The 20581-nt window shown below is 38.4% G+C and overlaps 1 protein-coding gene across 2 annotated transcripts; it reads right to left on the bottom strand.

Moving 5' to 3' along the window:
- Positions 1–1436: 1436 nt before the first annotated feature.
- Positions 1437–18152, bottom strand: prdm2b (PR domain containing 2, with ZNF domain b). Of its 2 annotated transcripts, XM_053484195.1 has the most exons (7): positions 18038–18152; positions 13967–14070; positions 10089–10241; positions 9684–9810; positions 6629–6739; positions 1945–6452; positions 1437–1687 (listed from the first exon to the last, which is right to left on the bottom strand). In XM_053484195.1, the coding sequence occupies exons 1-6, from the start codon at positions 18150–18152 to the stop codon at positions 1966–1968; spliced, it is 5097 nt and encodes a 1698-aa protein (XP_053340170.1). In that variant the 3' UTR covers positions 1437–1687; positions 1945–1965. The 2 variants fall into 2 exon arrangements, with proteins under 2 accessions (XP_053340170.1, XP_053340171.1); XM_053484196.1 differs by lacking the exons at positions 9684–9810; positions 10089–10241; positions 13967–14070; positions 18038–18152 and adding an exon at positions 9535–9674.
- Positions 18153–20581: the final 2429 nt, after the last annotated feature.

Here is a 20581-nt window from a genome sequence, read left to right as displayed (position 1 = left end):
TATACAGAGTCATTGGGGAGCCTTAAGCTTATTCCAAGAGACCTATGGGACTAGGCAGGGTATACCTTGGCTGAGGTGCCAATCCATTACAGGGCACACATTCACTATGGGCAATTTAGGAACACCAATTAGCCTAATCTGTTTGTCAGGAATTGAACCCAGATCCTGGCGACAGTGCTAACCACTAAGCTACACTGCCGCCCCTTCACGTACTATAGGTCAAAATTTGATGAGCTTAAATCTGGTGGCCACTCCACAAGGCCCTGCCAAACAGTCCAAAAACCCCAAAACTGGTCATCAAACCATACCCTATGCATGGAGACTTTTATAAGGTGATCAGAATGAGTCAAGCAGACATTTCTATCATGGCACTATTTTAATGTTGTCCTGGTTGAGAAAAGTGTAAGGAGATTGCTTATTTTTAGTTAAAACAGTGTTTTTCTCATTTGTAATTTAGTGTAATTGTAATGGCCAGCAGTCCTGCTGTAAATCCTACAGATTATAAAAGGTACAGACAAAACCACAATGCCTGGTTCAGATAGTTAATATCACAAACATACATACATCATACCATTGTCACTCATTCTGACTGTATCAAACAGCATGTTTCATTATTTTGTTCACAAGAGAAAGGAAAAAAAGACAAAACACCTGTCTAAAATGTGAGCGCTTCATTTTAACAAATATTGCATTCCCTATGGAGCATTACATTAAATATTCACATAAATTCTTTTACATTTGCAGCGATAAAAGTAAAGCAGGACAAAATAGAGTATTGACAAGTGTCACTCAAGCCATGTTGTTTACACAAAACATGCAGTAAGAGAATTCTAAAATCTCACAGAACACAAGGACAAAAACATATGAAAGAACAAAAATGGGTGTATTAAGTAATAAAGGATTGCCTTTTTGCAATATAATCATCCATCATTATTAATGGAACCATAGAGCCCCTTATTTATAAAGTAATATTACTTTCGAGATTTTACAAACACACACAAAAACCGATCAGCCATATTATCTTTACCACCACCTAGGTTTGGGTGCCACCTGGTGCATGCCCCTTGGAACATGGCACTCCAGGGCGTCTGGGGGTACACTGTGGTGTCTGGCACCAGGATGTTGGCAGCTGCTTCTGTTTGCGGGGTGGAGCCTCCGTGTAGCAGACTGGTTTGTCCGGCACATCCCCTAGGCGCTTGATCAAATTGAGATCTTGGGAATTTGGAAGTCATGTCAGCCACATTGGGCTCTTTGCCTGCTGAGCCCCGTACACAACAGACTGTGGTTCAGCAAATGTTCCGGTTCCTTTCTATCATGGACAACATTGACTTTTTTCAGAGATTTGTAGCCGATTGGTGTGTGTGTGTGTATCCATGTATGCATGCGTGCGTGTATGTACTGTATGTTTATACACACACACATATATATATATATATATATATATATATATATAAAATTTAGAGTCATTAGGTTGTGTGAAATCCACAAATGCTTATTTACCAAAGTGCATAAACGGCATGCTTCCATCAGCAAAACAGAAGCATACAAAGGTGGGTAAGGCTCCTAATATCATATCTGATCAGTCTAGCACTCCAACTTGTTCACATTGTGTTCACCAGCACATCTTAAAGGCAGTCTTTCCTCAGGGGTCTTTACAAAATCCACTTTGCCAACTTAAATAGGATTTCTGGAAAGTGAAAAAAAGGAAAAACAAAAAGGTGAATAAATAATTTAGAATTTTGTTTTTATAATAAAATAAGTTTCTGTAAATGTCTAATAAAAAGTTTTTTTTTGGATAACAACACAAAAAGGTTAAAAAGAAAAAAACATTTTCATGATTACAGAACACTATTAAACACTGTTTGGTTAGATTTGCCATCTGCCAAATGCCTAAATGTAAATCTAATACAAAAAAAAAATGTGTCAAATTTCTTTTTTGGGCACCTTATGTTCTCCATGTACAGATTAATTAGTTGGTGGATCTTCAGTCTTCACTTCTCCAGGTGGTGAAGTATTTGACATCTGCAGACTGCGGGTCACTGGGCCACCAACTCTTTCCCGTCTTCTCTTTGTGAAATGCTTTTCTTTTTTAAGATGCAGTTGTGGGTTTCTCTCGCCCTCTTTTTTGACACCTATATCTTTCCAACTGTGTTGCATTTTTGCAGGTGGCTGTGATGAAGATAGGACTGAAGTTTGAAGCTTGCTCTTTCTGCCTTTCTTGCTTTTGGGGCCCGAGTGGTCCTTTTCTAAGGCTAGTCTTTTACCAGCTTTCTGAGGGTTCCCTGATTTACCATTTTTAACTGGAACATCAACTTCTGACAGTTCTGAACTCCGGGTCCTTATTTTCCCCAATGGCTTTACAGCCAGGCCAGGGTTGCCTTCTTGTTTGATTTCTGAGTCTGCTACTCGACTTCGGAGTTTCATGTTTTTATCTTGAGACATTAGGGCACCTTTCTTTTTTTTAGCAGCTGGTTTCTGAGGACAACTCCAAGCAGTGTGCTTTGCAAGGCTGGCAGCATATGTAAATTCTCGATTGCAATATGGGCACGCTTGTATCTCTTGCTCTTCTCCCAGAATGGAAGCTTTCTTTACAGAATTAGCAGCTTTTTTCTTCTGAGATATAGCCTTCTGGACAAGCTGATTTTTCTTCTTATTTAAGGCAGAAATCTTAATCTTGGCAGGTACCTCCTGCACGAAATTGAGCCTTTTGGGCTGACCCATCCTACGGAAGGCATTCTGTCCCCCAACAGCAGCTGTTATGGGTAAGACAATGCCATTCTGAGGCTGAGTCACTGTCTGCCTGAGGGGAACAGGGTTCTTTTTTGGTGTGTATCGTCTCTTATCGCTTGCATTAGCACAAGCTAGAATGTGTTTGTGGAGCTCAGGCATGTTGTCGAAGCTATTGCCACATTTTGTACACCTGATTGCTGTGCTGAATGTCTGGGGTATGTTGTGGGTAGTGAAGTTAGTTGCAGAGGCTACAGAGCCAGCAGTTGCTCGGTTGTGGTAAGGAAACGGGGGAGGCTTAAAGCTGGGGTAGTGTTGATTGATGCCTAGGCGTACATCTGGGCATTTGGGCTTTCCGGCTTCAGAGGCCATAATCTTTATTGTAGTGTACAGCTCTTCTGTGGGGTCTTCTTGCTCTTCTCCATCAGCCTCCTCATTATCACTACTACAGTTCAACAATTTACATGAGTCCTGAGAGGACACATCTACAATTGTGTCAGGGGTTGAGGATGAAGAATTTCTCTCCATAGTCACCTGAGTAGGATCAGTGTAATTCTGAGGCCTGAGCTTGCCATTTTCAACCATGGTGTGAGCAAGGCTCTGACCAGGATGCAGGTCACTCTGGTGTTGCTGGAGGTTGCAGAGGAAAGCAAACTCTTTGGCACAGATTGAGCAACAGTAAATTCTCCCAACTCCATGGAGCGAAGAGCGATGTTCCAAAAGAGATGCAGCATTTTGAAATAACTGCACGCAAAACTCACACTTAAAAGGCCATTCTACAGCATGGCTTACGATATGGTTGCTAAGTTGTTTAATAGAGTGAAAAGGTTCCTCACAGACATTGCATACAAAACTTTTAGTAAACATGTCCAATTCTAAGGCGTCCCCACCATCCAAAGTCTTTTCTGGCACTCTAAATGAGGAGTCATCACCATCATCATCATCATCATCATCATCATTGATGGTGCTTCCATCTGCATCTTCAACTAAATGCTTAACTAATCCATCGTCAACTAATGACTGCATATTAGAATCTGTTGAGAAAATGTTTTGATAGGATGAAGGTGAGTCCATAGTTTGTGCAAAGTGCACAGGAGAGTGGGAGGATTGGAGGCCTTGAGGTGACGTTCTATCAAAGGAACTATTTTGAATGGCTTCAGAGTCAGTGTTTCTTTCATGCAAAGAAATATAATCTTTTGTACTTTTTAGCAAATGTAACTCAGGATCTGAGGTTGAGCACTTAAGTAGTGTTTCAGATTTGGAAAAAGATTCAACATTACAATTATTTTTTCTGTCCTCGGAACTTTGAGACAGTGCATCAGTTGTAGTAATTAACTGTTCAGCAGTATGGTAGATGTCTTTATCGTCTGAATTTTTCAATTCAAGGCATGCTTCTTTTACATTGGGAAACTCTGACATTTCATCTACCGTAGGATAAAAAGGTTTGGGAGACAGTTTAGGAAAAGCAGTATCTGAAAACTGAGAAAGAGGTGGCGGTGAAGGAACTGTGGGCAGAACAGGAGGTGGGGGTGTAGAGGATGCCTGGCTTGAGGATGATGGGGAAGAAGGAATTATAGTCACAGGAGTCAGAGAAGGTGGAGAGACAGATTCACGCGGAGGGTGTTCCGAGTTCGAACACACACTAGATGGAGAAACACCTGTGGTGCTGCCTGAGGACAAATGAGTGTCTGGGCTACCAAGACGAGGAGAGCCCTCCCCTCCAGCTGAACTCAAGCTGGAGTACTCATTCATTAATACTTTTTCCAACATGCTGGTATTTGGCTTCTTTCGCTTGACATGTGAGTGTAACAGTATGTTTGTTTTTGTTTTGTGGTCAGTCACACTCTTATGGTGTGTGCTTAAATCCAATACAGACTCAATAGGTCCTTTGCTTATGCTGCCACCATTTTTACCAATAGCACCAGAAAGGTCAAGAGGCTGCTGATTGCAAGAACTGCCTCCGCTTACCAAGACTGGGCAGACCTTTCCAGAAGGACTCTTGCAGTCCCTCTGCTCTTTGCTGGATACATTCCAGGAATAGGTAATGCAGTCGCTTTCAACCTTTGACACCGCAAAAGAATCCTGTGTTTCATTGACTGGGCTCTCCACGCTTGGGGATGAGCTGCTTTGTACATGTGTAGGAGGAGAAGCAGTCCTTCTTTTAAATCTTCCTTGAGCGGCAGGCAAAGAGGATACGGAAAGCGGAGTAGTCAATTTACAGCTGTCTGTAATTAGAGCAAGGGTTGGTTTCTGACTGTCCTGGGTCTGCAAAAGCTGTTTTAATTTGGGAGAAAGATAAACTGTTTTCTCCTTTTGAAAGGCCAATGTCTCTGTTTGCTGTGGGAAGGTGTTACCTCCCATAGAAGAAGATTGTGAGGAAGTTGAAGATGAAGATTCAGCAGATGACATGTTATCAGGTTCTGTTTTCACAGTGGGAAGAAGTGGTGGTGTGGACGTTCTTCTCTTAGCAACAGACTGATCAATAACTGAAGGTCCTTTTGGATGGCATTGCTGTGTTTCAAGTTGGAGAGCCTGACTTATTTGGGTTGTACTCAAGATAACTGCATCAAGACCAAACAATGCCGGACTACTAGAATCAACTTCTATGACTTCGCAGCTGCTGACTGTGCTTGTGGATAGGATCTTTCCATCTATGTAAAGGCTGAGATTCTCTGAGATGTTTTTGGAAACATCGACCATGCTGTCCTCCCGCTCAACCTCATCATCAGTATCTACACTAGGCACATAGATAAGTGGAGGGCTATTATGTGGCGATGGCTCCTGGAGCACTGAGCTCTGACCTTGTTGTAGCTGCTGGGATGTAACAGCCTGTAGGAGTATTCCTTTCCTCCGCACTCCTTTTGGCATGAGATGACGTTCATGAATTCTGCGCTGATGCCTGCGCATGTTGGTGTGAGTGCCAAAAGCCTTGTTGCAATATTTACAAGGGTGCAGTTCTTTTGATTCACCATTCTCTTCCAAAACATGAGATGGATCCGGCTCAACTCCAGCATCTTTAGTCAAAGCTTCTGAGCTTAGATGAGGCGTATTGTTTTGAGAACTTGTAATGGTGGGACTTGAAGATGTCACACCACCAGAAATGGGAGATTCAGTACCCCCAGACAAATCACGAAGAAACGCTGTCCCAGCAAGGGACCCTGGCCTTTTCAGGCCTTTACTCCCATTTTCGTGTCGTTTTTCATGCCGGCGCTTGCCTACCTGAGAACCAAATGGCTTGGCACAGTATCTGCATTTAAAGGTGAGGGTCTGGTGGTTTCTGATATTGTGAGTGCTAATGTGATGCTCCAGGCTGTGTTTGGTGGAAAACTGACATTCACAGTACTGACAATGGTAGTTGCCATCTTTTGCATCATCCTCAAATTCTGGGTCCCCCTCTGCATCCCGCTCTGGAGAAACTAAAGAACACACTGATGCCACTTCATGCAATGGACTCTCAGAACCCTCCTTGACAGAGTGGACAATAATTGGTTTTGGGTCAGGCTGCTCACTCCTGTTTCCTGACTGTGACGCTGCAGAATGCTCAAGGCTTCCATCTGGCTGCAGCTCTCCTTCATCTGACTTCTCGCTCTCCTTTACCTCCAACACTGCTGTAGAAACACAAGACAGAGAAACGTCCCTGGTCTCTGTGGCGGATATACGTGAAGCTCCAGTCTCATGAGATGGATCTGAAGACACAGAGGGTCTCTCTTGCTCTGTAGTTATTCCTGACAAAAATAATTACAATCATTATTTTAGAAAGCAACTCCGACACTTTGTAAACATCAACTATGGTGCCATTTTCACTGGGACTTTTGAAATATTAAAATGATAATTATAATTTACATACAATTACAGCAAGAATTAATGCAAAGAATTTATTTATTTAACAAAATTAACCAACCTTTATCTGAATCGCGCATCTCTGTGACAATAGGTGTTGTGTTCAATGGCTTCTGCCTAGATAATCTTCCCAAACCAGCCCGTCTGGCTGTTTCCACAAGCTTCTTCCTTGCTGTAGAGAGAAAGCCACTAAATCTTTTAATAAACGATAATTAAAAAAAAAAAAAAAAAGAAGAAAAAAAAAAGACTATGCTGTAGCCAGCTAAACATTTATACATAATCCGGATGACGGGGACATAATGTTTATGGCCAGTATTTAGATTATTATTATTATTACAAAATGTCCCGAAGTATGAAGTGCCCATACAGATTCAAAAAATTATAAAGCCTGCTCCACATTTTAACAAATAAACATGGAGGATTAATACAGTCATCTCGGTGTATTATGCAACAACTAGCAGCTGCAACAAAAACCTGTAGGACAACAGTCGAAAGAAAACAGTGTAAGAAAAGGTCCAAACTGCTTAAAAAAAAAAAAATCCTTATTTAAAACAGCTCAAGGACAACAGTGGTGTTACAATGACAGTTAAAAAGTAAAATCCTATTCAAAGTGTGATTCAAACAGACGTATTAACTCAAATTGAAATAGGTGCTGTGCTGTGACTCTATTCTGTGCAAGGAATGTTCAACACGTCTGTCCAAGGTTTTGCCTACATTGGAAACTCAAATTTATTACAGTCCACTGTACTGTTATGTTTATGGGAAAAAGGGTGCTTGTCTGTACCTTATGGAGGATAAAAATTCACACACCTAATAAACAATTAAAAAAACTTTTACAAATGCCATTTTCCTGCATTGTAAAAATTGAACACATGAAATGTGAGCTGCAAAAATAATAAAAAATATTGTCTAAAGAGAACTGATTTCCTACCACAGTATCTGGGGGCGTTAAAATGATTATTAAGTCAATTTCTTAAAGCTACTAATGCAGTCTGTATAAAAAAAGGGACATGAAACATTAAAAATATAGCATTATGTCAGAACTGAGCAAAAAGAAAACATTGGGCATAAAAAAAAATGCTACATTCACTCATTTTTAACACACAATCCTCAAAATGTGTGAAACTATAGTGTGCATAGAAACTGATAATCTGATTTTTCTCCACAAATCTTGGGCCTAACATTCTCCTTTCCCTTATATTGAACACATATCTTCTGCTTAAAAAGCTGTTAAATGCAGACTTTAAACATAGAATATAACTAAATAAAAACCTTACTTCATACTTCTTTTTAGACAAATCTGTTGCAGGGACATTAGAAACTAGCGGTTAATCTAAACGTTTTATGACAACTTTATTTATGGATCAATCGCATCTATTCAGATAGTATTTCCCATGCAATGTTTAATTAGCCCTGTAAAACCCAAGCGGAACAGATCCGTGCTGGCAACACAGCATAGGTCAATGACGATTAAAAATAAATTAATTAATTTTATATAAGTCTTGCCAGAGTGGGGACTCTTTTTCGTTTGGGTTTACAAAGATGCCAGGTAGAACAAAAGTTATCAATACTTTCATAATGTGCAAATTTTACCACTACAGAAATATGAGAATGACGTTGCAAATATGTAGAACTCTCATAATGAGCATATTACAGTATTTTTATTTTGTTGACTATAAAAACATAGGTTGTGCTGAAAAAAACTGCCTAGGTTGTGCTGAAAAAAAAAAAAGTGAATGTCACTCTGTACTGCACAATCCTGAATCCTACATATATTTTTTAAGTCTTAAGGGCTCCACTAAACAGCTAAAGCCATCATGGAAGACTTTTACTTTAATTATGGATTAATCACAGCTTTATAAACAGTAAACTTAACTTTTTAGATGTGTGTATTTAAGCTGTAGCATTAGATTTGTTTCCATAATCATTGTGTCATGTAACTGCACAGGTAGGTTCGGTATAGTGTAACATACACTATATGGACAAATGTATTTGGCCAAACCTGCAAGAACATTGTGTCCAAAAACATATAATTCAATATGCAGCTATAACCGCATCCACTCTTCTTGGAAGCCTGTCTATTGCCTTCATGCCTATTGATTCTGTAGAGGATTTATAAGGGTCAGGCACTGATGTTGGACAAGAAGGCCTCACTCGTAATATTAAAATCGAGTTCATCCCAAAGGTGCTCGATCGCGTTAAGGTCACAGGGATCGGCTCGATCTAGTCCTGTTCTTCAACTAAATTCATCAAACCGTGCCTTTATGTATGTAGCGACTGGGGCACGGTCATGTTGGAATACAGAATGGCCTTCCACAAACTGTTGCCACAAAGTTGGAGGAGGCATATCATTGTCCAAGATGTCCTGGTATGCTAAAGCATTAAGATTGCCCGTCCCTTGGGAATAAGGGTCCTGCTTGAAACGCCTAAATTCAATAATTAACAGGTTTTGCCAAATAACTTTGTCTATAAGGTATCCTAGCTTGTTTCAGAAGTTTGAAATGAAAACTTGAGTAAATCCAACAATCTGTTTTCAGGGACATGCTACAGAATCTGACCTGTTGCCTAAAACCTGACTGGTTTTTAAGGAGGTCCTGAAGTTATTTAGCGTCATTACTCCAAAACAAGCTGATATCTTTAATTCTTTATATAATTATACACAGCGAATGCGGTAAAGTCGGTTCATTTGTCCTTATAATCGCTGCATCCTGTCGGTTTTGCGTGATTATTTCGTTAAACACATCTTATCCACACCTGAAGGAAGGTCACTCGGTGCTGTGACAAGTACAAACCCGAGGCTTTCTGTAACAAACCTGTCGAGGTGACTCCAACCATCTACCCGCTCGTCTCTTACTCACACTTAAACGTGCGGTTCTTTAAATACACCTGAAATAATCCGTATAATTCATACGCGTTTGAGATTTCTCTAGGTAAAGATCATAGGATGTAGCTATAAGATTAGCTCACCAATGCTATCGAGTTAGCTGACGTTTGCGACTTCAGCTCGAACTTGATCAGAATACACCGAGTTTGTTCTGGTTTCTCGCGGCACTAAGTCGAGACCGCGGTGTGGCTTTTTTTGTTGTTGCTGTTACGCATGAAAAGACATCTTGTACCTCTCTTTGCTCTTGGTGAATTTCGCTTGTGAAAGTTGCTGCTCCTTTCTTCCTCTAATGCAGCTGCTATCTCTGGGTTATCTTCTCCATTGTACCACACAAGCAGTTCTTCGTCCTGCGCGATTGGCTATAGGGAGCGACGTCACAGAGAAGAGCCAATAAGAGACGAGCTTGTTAGTTAGTGCAGAGAAATACCACACGGGCCTTGACGCACTGTCAAGCGACTACTTAAAGAGCTTGTCTTTAGCTGCGAAAGGAAAGACCAGTAACTTTGTTTTTTTTTCTTTAATTCCCTTTACATTTACAGGTATAACCAACATGTGTCTATGGCCGTTTTTGTTTTTCAAATAATGTAATAAGTATTAATTACAGCATTATAAAACAAGCTAATTAAAAGTTTCCTACCCTGAGCACTTTGTAATAAATAGCTCTGTTGATTTCCAGAGGAAACAGGTTCTGCTTGTCAGATGAGCAGGCCCAGTTCACATATCGCAACCAGTTTCCTTTCACTGGGTCTGTGGCATCCACACACATCCACCCCCTAGTCGGAAAATAGACCTAAAGTGAAAACAAAATCGTGGTCATCCTTCATATCGGCAACTACTTTCTCCTGTTTAGGTCAGAAGTGGTTCTGGACCTCATTGGAACACGAGTCACAAGATAGGAAAATTTACCTATGATTGAATACCATGGTGGCTTAATGGTTAGTATTCTTACCCCGACCTCCAGGGTCGAGGGTTTGATCCCAACCTCGGGTCTGCATGCATGGAGTTTCCATGTGTTTGCTGGTTTTTTTTCCAGGTGCTCCGTTTTTTTCCCACAATTCAAAGAAATGCAGATAAGCTTAATTGGCATTACCAAATTGCCCGTGTGAATGAGCATGCGAGTGTGCGTGTGCTCTGCCATGGGTTGGCAGCTAGATGGTGGAATGAACTTCCTCTTGGTGTCCACACACACACTAAGTCACTGGCAATCTTTAAGCAACGACTAAAGACCAATCTGTTTCTTAAGCATTTGGGTTAATCTTCCACACCCCACCCCCCCATTTCCAGCAAAACAACACTCCCTCTCATGTGATACTGCTTAATTATAGCATTTAGCAGATGCACTTTTACAAAGTGACTTACATAAGTGCTTTGAAATATCGCTGAATGAATGTGTTATAGAGGTGGACTAAGATGAACTTGGACTTCAAAAGTTTTTAGTTGGACAAAAAACTCTGTTGTGGAGAGAATTGTTGTTTAAGTTAAATAAATATATGAAGTCATTGAGCAATTATGTTAAACAGTCATGATCACACTACTGACCTAAATAAATATAATTATGATTTTTGCCATAATCAAGCAGCCCTACTTTGGACATTACATAGTGCCTGTGACTCAGAGGTTCAGACACCACATGGGAGTTAGAAAGAGAATAGTCTTGATGCATGTCTTCCATGTAACCTGAGAGATGACAGAACCAGTCAAGGAGGGATAGATGATCGAAGAAATTGTGGTCCAGTGTGGGATGTGTTGCTTTAAAATCAGAGTGTGATGGTTGTTTTTCAGCTTTGTAGGCAAGCAGTGATTTAAATCTTATGCGGGCAGCTAGTGAAAGCCAGTGGATACCAGTGGTATGAAACCCCATTTGAGAATATGACTTCGCCAGGAGATAAAGTATAAAGGGAGAACGGAAGAGGACCAAATACTGAGCCTTGCGGGACACAAGTGGAAGGTCTGCATAGGGATGTGGATCCTCTCGCCGTGCTACTTAATATGACCAACCCTCAAGGTAGAAAAACAATTGCCATGCAGTGGCACAAATTTAAAGAACTATGTGAAATGCCAAGAGGACATTGTGGATGACTGTGTCAAATGCTGCAGGAGAATGAGGACTGACGACAGTTTGGCTGGTCTAGCAGCATAAATTACAGAGACGGCCTAAAGCGCAGTTTCGTTGGAATGTGTTGCTTTGAAGCCAGACTGGTTCGAAATCCTAGAGATTGTTCAGTAAAAATAAATAGAGACAGCTAATTGTAGAAAATGCATTCAAGGATTTAAGAAAGGGAGAGATGTGAGACCAGTCAGTAGCTGCTGATGATCCAAAGTGGGTTTCTTCAGGATGGGAATAATCCTTGCTTTCTCCTCGGCTATAAAAAAAAATTAATAAATGCATCCCAAACTGATGAATGTTAAATAAGTCTAACTCACAAACCCATATTCACATAAATGTTGTCCTGACAGCACCAATAACTGCAACATATACATTGTCCTACATTTTCCATTCTCTTTTCTCTCATACACTCACCTTGAACTTTCTTATAAACACATGTACATTCATGCAATTACCCAATCAGTCAATCTTGCAGTATCAAGACAATAAAAAACATTAACAATGGTATATTTGAATCGCATAAGAATGGAACAAAAATGTGATCTTTGTGACCATGGTATCATGGCATACATGTTGGTACTAAAAAGACTGGTTTAAGTAATTTTCATAAAATTTCACACAGAATAGTCTCTAGAGTTTCCACAGAATGATGTGTAAAAATACAAAACAATGTGTGCAGGTGTCTGCAAGTTGAAATATCTTGTTGATAAGAGGGATCAGAGAAGAATGACCAGATGTGTCAATGACAAGTCTACTGTAAGTAACCAAGGAATTTTGGCTAGCTTGCTATTTCGCATCTAACCAATCACACGAGACTAATCAGAAAAGATGGGCAGCCTAACTTAACCTCAAAGTTGAAGATCAATACTACTACTTTTGTTATATTTCTACCAAATTAAACACTTGTCAAGGTGCAGAACTTTGCACATGTAAAAAAATATATATTGATTACATGCTTTATGCATGTAAACATCTTAACAATGTCCATCTTTAGATTCCTGTTCTTGTCTAACAGAAGTGGAGCCCAATGTGGTGTTTTGCTTTTGTAACCAATCAAGCTAAAATTGCAATGATTTGTGCATGCTGAGATGCTTTCCTACTCACCATGATTGTAAATAATTAGTTTTAATGCTTTCTATATCTCTTGAGAGTGCATATGGGTCATTGACGGATAAGACTTTTAAAAAAAAAAAAGCCTTAAAAAAGTCATCTGGGGCGACCGTAATACAGTATATCTCAGAATTCACATTTTTATGTATCATTAAGACTAGTTAAACTCATATCAGTAAGTAACTGATGAAGAAAGATAAACTTTAGTGCCCTTTCATTTTATGAAAACCATTATTTCACAAGTTTATTCTATAATATCAGAGTCTCCTTCATTATCCAGTTAAAATAAATGTTTATCCCTATAAAAGGAATGGAAAATGGCTGAATTTAGAAAAAAAAGATAAAATATACAAATAATTATACTTAAACAATTAACTCTATGTACAGTATATAATTGATGTATAGAATATGAAAACTACAAATATAGGACATATATATCTATCATTTAAAACATTTAGCAGTGGTCGCCCCACATGATACTCGGTCGCCCCATATGATGTTTTCAAGTTTACTCAAGTATAACAGGCTAACAGATAGCCTCAGAAACCAAACTAGCTTCTTCTATTGACAAAGCACTATCAAATTTATCATCAAAATATAGATTTGTGGAAAAAAATATAATTCAAAGTTTTGGGGTGGTTGCCCCACATGATGACCAAAAGTGACTACCACATCTCAGCCGTTAAAAAACAGCTTTTTCTTACTATATGAGAGAGACTGATTTACTATACAGTTGTTTCCAGGGGGTCTTCACTAGTGTCTGACTGATGCAGTATCCCATCCTTGAGATGTTTTTAAAATTAAAGGTCCCAAAATTGTGGTTTGTTGATGGTCGCCCCGGATGAAAACGATAGAATCAACATAATTCGGACAACATTCGTTTGTATATCATAATAGAAATATATGAGCAAATGCTTTACAGTTTTGTCAATGGATGTAAAACATGTTTAAAATTATGCCAACTAGGAAAAGAGATATATTTAAGTTGATTTAAAGTGTTTTTAAACCAGTTGTCCTAACTAAAGTCAAGGCCGGACGGTCGCCCCATATGGTGTTTTGGCACTTCGGATAGCAGAAAAGTTATGAAAAACTTAAAAATTTGGAGAAGTTAGAGTGGTTTAGTAGGTAAAGAAGGTATAACAAGTAGATGAGAAATTTTTATTTATTTTTTAGTTTTTTCTGCAAAATAAAATTAACCCGGACAGAAAAAGGGGGCGTCACGTCATTGACCCATATACTGTATCAATCCTAGCCACTCAAAATAATATACCCTTTTTCCTCTGACCACATAAGCTTACCTCCCACATATAAATATTGCTGGTTACTTGAGACCTCTTCTTTCTTTCTCCTACAAAAGGTCCGAATTTTTTGCCTTTAGGAATTAGTGTAGATGCCCAGACACCTGTATGGAACAACACAAAGAAGATATGTTAATTTTTAATTATTTGAAATATAATATTTTCTGCAAACTGACATACAACCTGGTGATAACCTCAGAAAGGGATCACCAACTGTTGCAAAATGTTTGCATACACTCCTAAAAGATATGAATGAAATGCCAGTCTTGGGAGTACAATTATATTTTTTACATTTGTTCTTTTTTTTTGGAGGAAAATATCGTATAGCTCTCAGCTTTAACAGTTAAAAAATTTAATAAAAAAAAAAAGTTGCACAAATAATTTATTTGGGGTTTTAAGGTTCTTTTACGGTTCTCCTCCTTTATTATTGCATCTACTTTGTGCAAAGCACCAATTCCACTAGCACCAAAAAACCCTGCAAAGCATGATGCAACAACCCGCCATGTCTGCCAGTTGGTACAGTAAGCTTCACGTCCATCCCTTCAAACATACACTTACTTAGTATATGGTAATAATGCCTTTTAACTGTTTAACTTGGGTCAAATGTTTCAGGTAGCCTTCCACAAGCTTCTTATAAAAAGTTGAATTTTAGTTCATTCACCCTGACAGAACTTATGTAATCGAGTCAGCCTTGCAGTTCTTGCTTGCACGTTTTTTTTTTGTTTTGTTTTTAAATTCTGTCCACAATTTTTTTTATTAAGCCACTTTGCCACAACTTTGAAAGTAAGCTTGGGGTCATTATTCACTGTACCCATTTGCAAACATGCACTAATTTCCTGGCTTATATTTTGAGATGTTATTTTAAAACACACACAAACTTCCTTCCTTATGATGCCATCTATATTTTGAAGTGCAGTAGCAAAGCACCTCCACAACATATTACAGCCCGCCCCTGCTTTAAGGTTGGGATGGTGTTCTTTGGCTTGCAAACCTAAAGTGTGTTAACGTGAAATCTATAGAGGGCTTAAAAATGTAATCTATTTTAATGATTTCAAACTGTATGTGGATGTAAACTTCTGACTTCAACTGTACCTCTGTTCCAAAATTTTCCCTGTTCATGTGATCTGCTGTGAACTTTCATCGAGATTGAAGGTCAATTTAGAAGCAGGGAGACTTGTTTCTGACCATTCCAACCAAGTTCCAACTCCAAGTGACATTTTGGGTCTTTTGACAGACCATGACAAAGTGGCTACATCTCCCTATGATTTGTACTTACATACTATTGTTTAAACTGATCTTTTAATCTGAAGTTGTTTAAAATTGGCTCTTCTTTCTAAGATCTTTAACAAGCTGCTCTGACTTTGTCATTGTACTGTGTGTGTGTTGGTCAATCCAATAAGTTCTGTCAAACAGTCTTTTCATGTTGTCACAAGAAGTTGAGAAGCGTTTGGATTTTGTATATTTTATACAATTAGTCTTCTTCTTCAAAAAAAATTCAGCTAAAAGAAATCACTAAAAGTCCAATATTGAACATTCACCTGCCACTCATGTAAAGTGTATACTTCTAAACACAACTATAACGAACCCACCCATACTGTACTGTATGTAGGTCTTTAACAAACTTTTCCCACATAAGATTGAAGCACACATTTGTCTAAACCAGTGGTTCTCAACCCTGTTTCTGGAGGACTGCTCCACATTATAGTGTTTTCCTTACTCCATCACTCTCACTTCTATACAATGAAGTAACATGTGCAGAGCAGAGGATCCTCCAGGGCCAATCGCTGGTCTAAACTGTCCTTACATGCTGTAGTATTAAGAGTTCTTTCACTAGAACTAAATGATCCACCATGAGAATTCCTCTGTGCACAAAGCAAAGTCCATGGCATGTTTTGCCAAGGTTAGAGTGGAAGCCCTCACGTCGTTTGCACTGAGCCTTGACCTAAAACCTTATTTTCAAATTGGGACAGAACAGACCTAATATTAGTCTATTAGTCTAATATTAGTCTAAAAAGATTTCACCTGAGTGTTTTTACTTACAAATCAAGTAACCAGTGTATAATTTACATAATTTTGTATGAAATGTGATCCCCCATATTTCAAGCACCCGAAGTACTTGGACAAACTAACAATTATATGTTAAACAGCCATTTTTAATACTTGGCAGCAAATTCACTTTGGACAATTCTCAAAACTTCAGTAGATGTCTACTGTGCTTGGTGGATTCCAGCTCTTTTGAAATCACCCCTCCTCACAGATAACATTGGATTAAGATCTTCAGTATACAGTCCCATACTGGGACATGGGGCTGGACACAGATCTTGTTTAGTCCCAATCCTGTGAGTTCCTGTGACATTGTGTATGAAAATGCCTTCACTCTCACCCAATAAACATAGCTGTAATGTATACTGTTGACTTTTTATAATGTGCCTGTTGCACCACATGTCCAAGCTGCTCTATTGGATTGAGAGCTGGTGACTGTGGAGGCCATGTGAGTAAATGGAACTTATTGTCATGTTAAAAAAAACAGTTTGAGATTATTTTACCTATGGCTAGTTATCCTGCTGGACAAGAAATGGACATGGACAGCAACAATACCCAGGAACACTGTGGTATTAAAACACTGCTCAATTGGTGCTGAGGGGCCCAAATTCTCAAAAAGGAAAATAACCCCTATACCATTAAACCACCATCACCAGCCTGAACCATTGACACAATGCAGGATGGATTTATGCTTTCATGTTGTTTACACCATACCCTGATACTATCATGCGAATATCGCAGCAAAAATTGAGACACATCAAACCAGGCAAATTTTTTTTTCATCTTCTCTGGTCCAATTTTGGTGAGCCTATAAAAACTGTAGCCTCAGCTTCCTGTTCTTAGCTGACATAAGTGACACCTGGTGTGGTCGTCTTCTGCAATATTAAAGTTTAACATGTGCATTCAGAGATTCTCTTTGGCATACCTTGGTTGGAAGAAGATGCCATTTGAGGTACTGTTGCCTTTTTGTCAGCTCAAACCTGTCTGGTCAAACCCCCGGCATCAACAAGGCAAGGAAGTTCTAGTCATAGGACCACAAGCAGCTAGAAACAAGCCTTTTAATCACACTGTAACTTTAAATGGACTTTCTGTTCCATCAAGTGCGACAGTGAAAGACTTTGGTGTGATGATAGATTCCAGCCTTTCATTTGAGGCACATGTAGATAATATTACCAGGATAGCATACTTTCACCACAGAAATATTGCCATGATAAGGAAAATATTGTCACTTAGCGATGCAGAAAAACTAGTTCATGCTTTTATCACCTCTAGGTTAGACACATCACCCATATCTCATCCACACTGCATTTGCTCCCTGTGAAATTTTGCATAAATTTTAAAATACTACTTTTGGGGGGCTTTCGAGTGGCGCAGTGGGAAAGTGCTCGCCCCATCGCAAGAAAAGCTGCAATCGGCTGGCGTCACGTGGTTCGGACGGAACGTGATAGGGAACTGCTTAGACAAATTCCTAGGATGAACAGTCTACTTAATTGAGGTATATGCAAATCAACACAGATCAGCCATAACATTAACACCACTGCCCGGTAAATTGAATAAGAACATTAAAACCACCTGATTATCAATTATATACCCATAAACTGGCACCAGGATTATAAGCACACAAGGCCCACTTACGCTGCACCCAATCGCATAGAAAAGATAAAGCAGTACAAACTGCTGAAAAAAAAAAATGCTGGTCATGACAGAAAGATATGAGAACACCCAGCACATCATAGCTCACTGCACATACAGTAAGCAGGCAAAGAGTTCAAAGTTGTTGACCCAGCCTCCAAATTCCCCATATCCCAATTCATTTGAGCATCCATGGCATGTGCTGAACAAACAAGTGCAATCCAGGTTGGCCCCTAAAGGATCTGCCATTAACGTCCTGATGCCAGACACCACAGCACAACCCCAAAGGTCCTGAAGAGACAAGCCCAGAGGGACCAGAGACACTCCAGCAGCACAAGGGGAACCGAACAACTAGGTGGTTTGAAAATTATGGCTGATTGGTGAACATTACCATACCGATACGATTTGGATTAACAGCCGATGGTTCAAATCTCAGGCCATCTGGAAGCCCTCTCCATACATGGGCTGGAATGTCAGCTAGGTTTTCAGACGCTCCCCCAGATACTGCCATTACTACTTTGAGAAAAAATACACAATGTAGACACAAACATAATAATAAAGTAAATGCATAAGGTCTGAATATTGTTTTGAAGTTTTTTAGCAGCACTTGTCTTACCTGAAACAAGGACTTCAAGGAGAAGCTTGGTTCCACAGACTGCACTCAATTACAACATATATTCTGTAAAAGGGTGAAATATATACAATGAATAATAATATATGACATGATCACTGAGATTTTTCTCTTTTCTGCCTGCTCTTCAAAATACTTTATTCATAAACAAGAGTACTACTCAGGGACAAACTGATAATTATGAGTTACATGCATTTCCCTAATTTTTCTAATTTATTTCAATCATTTTTGTGATTTAATAAAGTTGCTTTATGACAATGACCATGTTAAAAGTGCTATATAAATAAAATTTTATTTAACTACTTAATTCTTGGGTGGAGAAAGAGTTCTTTGTTTTCTCAATTGGAGAAGCAATTAAATGTTAAATGAGAAACCTACACAAAGGTCTCAAGTAGAGACGATTTAAAGCTATTAATCCATCAAAACGCTTTAACTGTGTGGTTCTAACAAAAGACATTAAAAGGGGTACAAACATTTACATTTACATTTACACACACACATATACACAGGTATACAAATTTAATCTAGTGCTTAAGGCAAAATTTTTAATTGCAAAAAGTATTTTCCCATGAGAAATATTGTAAATGCAGATAATCCGTTCCAGCCACCCAAAAAATATTACTAGTAATACCAATTTTCAACACTATAATCATATATTTGCGTATATAAAACAATCAAAACATTTAGAAAAGACATGTCATACATTAAACCTCACTTAAATTTGACTCATGATTCCTCTTGGCAATGGCTTCTTTAAAAACGAAACTGAAAGTGGGTCCGTTTTATTCTTGCTATCGTGCCTGCTTCTTGCACAAAATGCAATAAAAATTACAAAAATTACATAAACTTGCTTCACTTAACTAATGTAAACAAGTTTTAAAGAACTCCCAGATACATGAGCTACTTATGCCCATGCGCAACGTAAACATAAATCAGACATACGCGCAATTTTTTTTATTTCTTGCAAAAATTCTGGGAAAAATTCCTAGGGCAGATTGTTTGTATGCCGAGGTACCACTGTGTGTGTATATCATTCTGGGACAAAACATGTCCCTACTAGACCTAAAAAAAAGCCATTGCCCAGAACAAGGGTTCACATTTTAAAATAGCAAAAAAAAAAAAAAGATTAAAATACAAGAAAAAGAATCTGTTAAAACACTTATTTTTACTTTGTTGAATTTCTCTCAACACCATCAGACATTTCTAAAAAATAAATAATAAATAAATAGAAATAAGATAAAATAAATAAATGTATTAAATAAATCTTGTGTTCAAGCAAAATTTCAAGGAACCCTTCATGGCTCCCTGTTTGTTCTATAACCTGATTAACTGCTCAGGTTCTAGTAGGTTTGATCATTATTTACCTTTTGACAAGGTTTGACATTGATACTGCTGTGGTCACAACCATAACATCTCAACACTGTATCTATTAAATAATATTGAGGGAATTTTTTGTAAAATGAATGAATTTCAAGCATATTAAGTATGCATACTGTATAGGAAATTATGCTGTAACAAACAGGCTTCCAGATACATTTCAGAAATGATTTAGCGTAACTTGGAATTTTGTCAATACCGTTAAACTTCAACGCTGCCAAAAAATTATCTGACGGTGAATTTATCATCATACAGTAAGTTATGGTGAACTTATGTGACAGTGCTAACAATTACACCCATAGTACTGTATGTTTTATTTTACAAAAAAAAATACTTTTTACATGTTCTTAAGCAAAATAGGTTTGTTTGTTAATTTATTTGTTAATATTTGTTTGATAATATTAATTTATTGTTTAAAACATGGTTCAATGCTTTAAAATGGCACACACACCTCATAGGCAATTAGCCTAATATGCGCCAATTAGCCTAATCTGCATGTCTTTGGACTGTAGGGGGAAAAAACTGATTAGCAGGACCATGTACACAAACCTAAGGTAGGAATCTAACACGGACCATGGAGGTGAAGGGGGACCTACTTTAAATATTAAAAAAATATAACCGCAGGATCCAAAAAGAGTTTAATGCTAAAACCTGTTTACATTTAAAATGTTTTGAAGATGTGAAAATTATTTCTAAAGTGGTAAATATTGCATAAGTGTTGTAATAGTTTTAACCAGTAAACATTTGATGTCTTACAAAGATCGTTTCTCATATGACTTACTAGAGGTTACCCATGGCTCTGCCTGTGTACATGAGTTTTACATTACCGGCCACCGTCCATGCAGACTTTCTGTTTAATATATAAATGTCAAAACCTTCAGAGGTGGGAATTATTGGTGTATGGATTTATTTTTAGTTAATTGTTCTAATGA

The sequence above is a fragment of the Clarias gariepinus genome, chromosome 23 (assembly GCF_024256425.1).
Source record: "Clarias gariepinus isolate MV-2021 ecotype Netherlands chromosome 23, CGAR_prim_01v2, whole genome shotgun sequence".
In the NCBI taxonomy this organism is placed as follows: Eukaryota; Metazoa; Chordata; class Actinopteri; order Siluriformes; family Clariidae; genus Clarias; species Clarias gariepinus.
Note: the sequence above shows the minus strand (reverse complement) of the source record. Positions and strands in the feature narration are given on the sequence as shown.

Bases quoted from the DNA above. Each gene is read 5' to 3' on its own strand.
- prdm2b (XM_053484195.1), bottom strand. From the start codon at position 18,152: ATGGCAGTATCTGGGGGAGCGTCTGAAAACCTAGCTGACATTCCAGCC. The intron at 14,071-18,037 runs GTATGGTAATGT...TGTTCCATACAG, and splicing joins TGTTAATCCAAATCGTATCG to GTGTCTGGGCATCTACACTA. The intron at 6,453-6,628 runs GTTGGTTAATTT...TATTTTTGTCAG, and splicing joins GATGCGCGATTCAGATAAAG to GAATAACTACAGAGCAAGAG.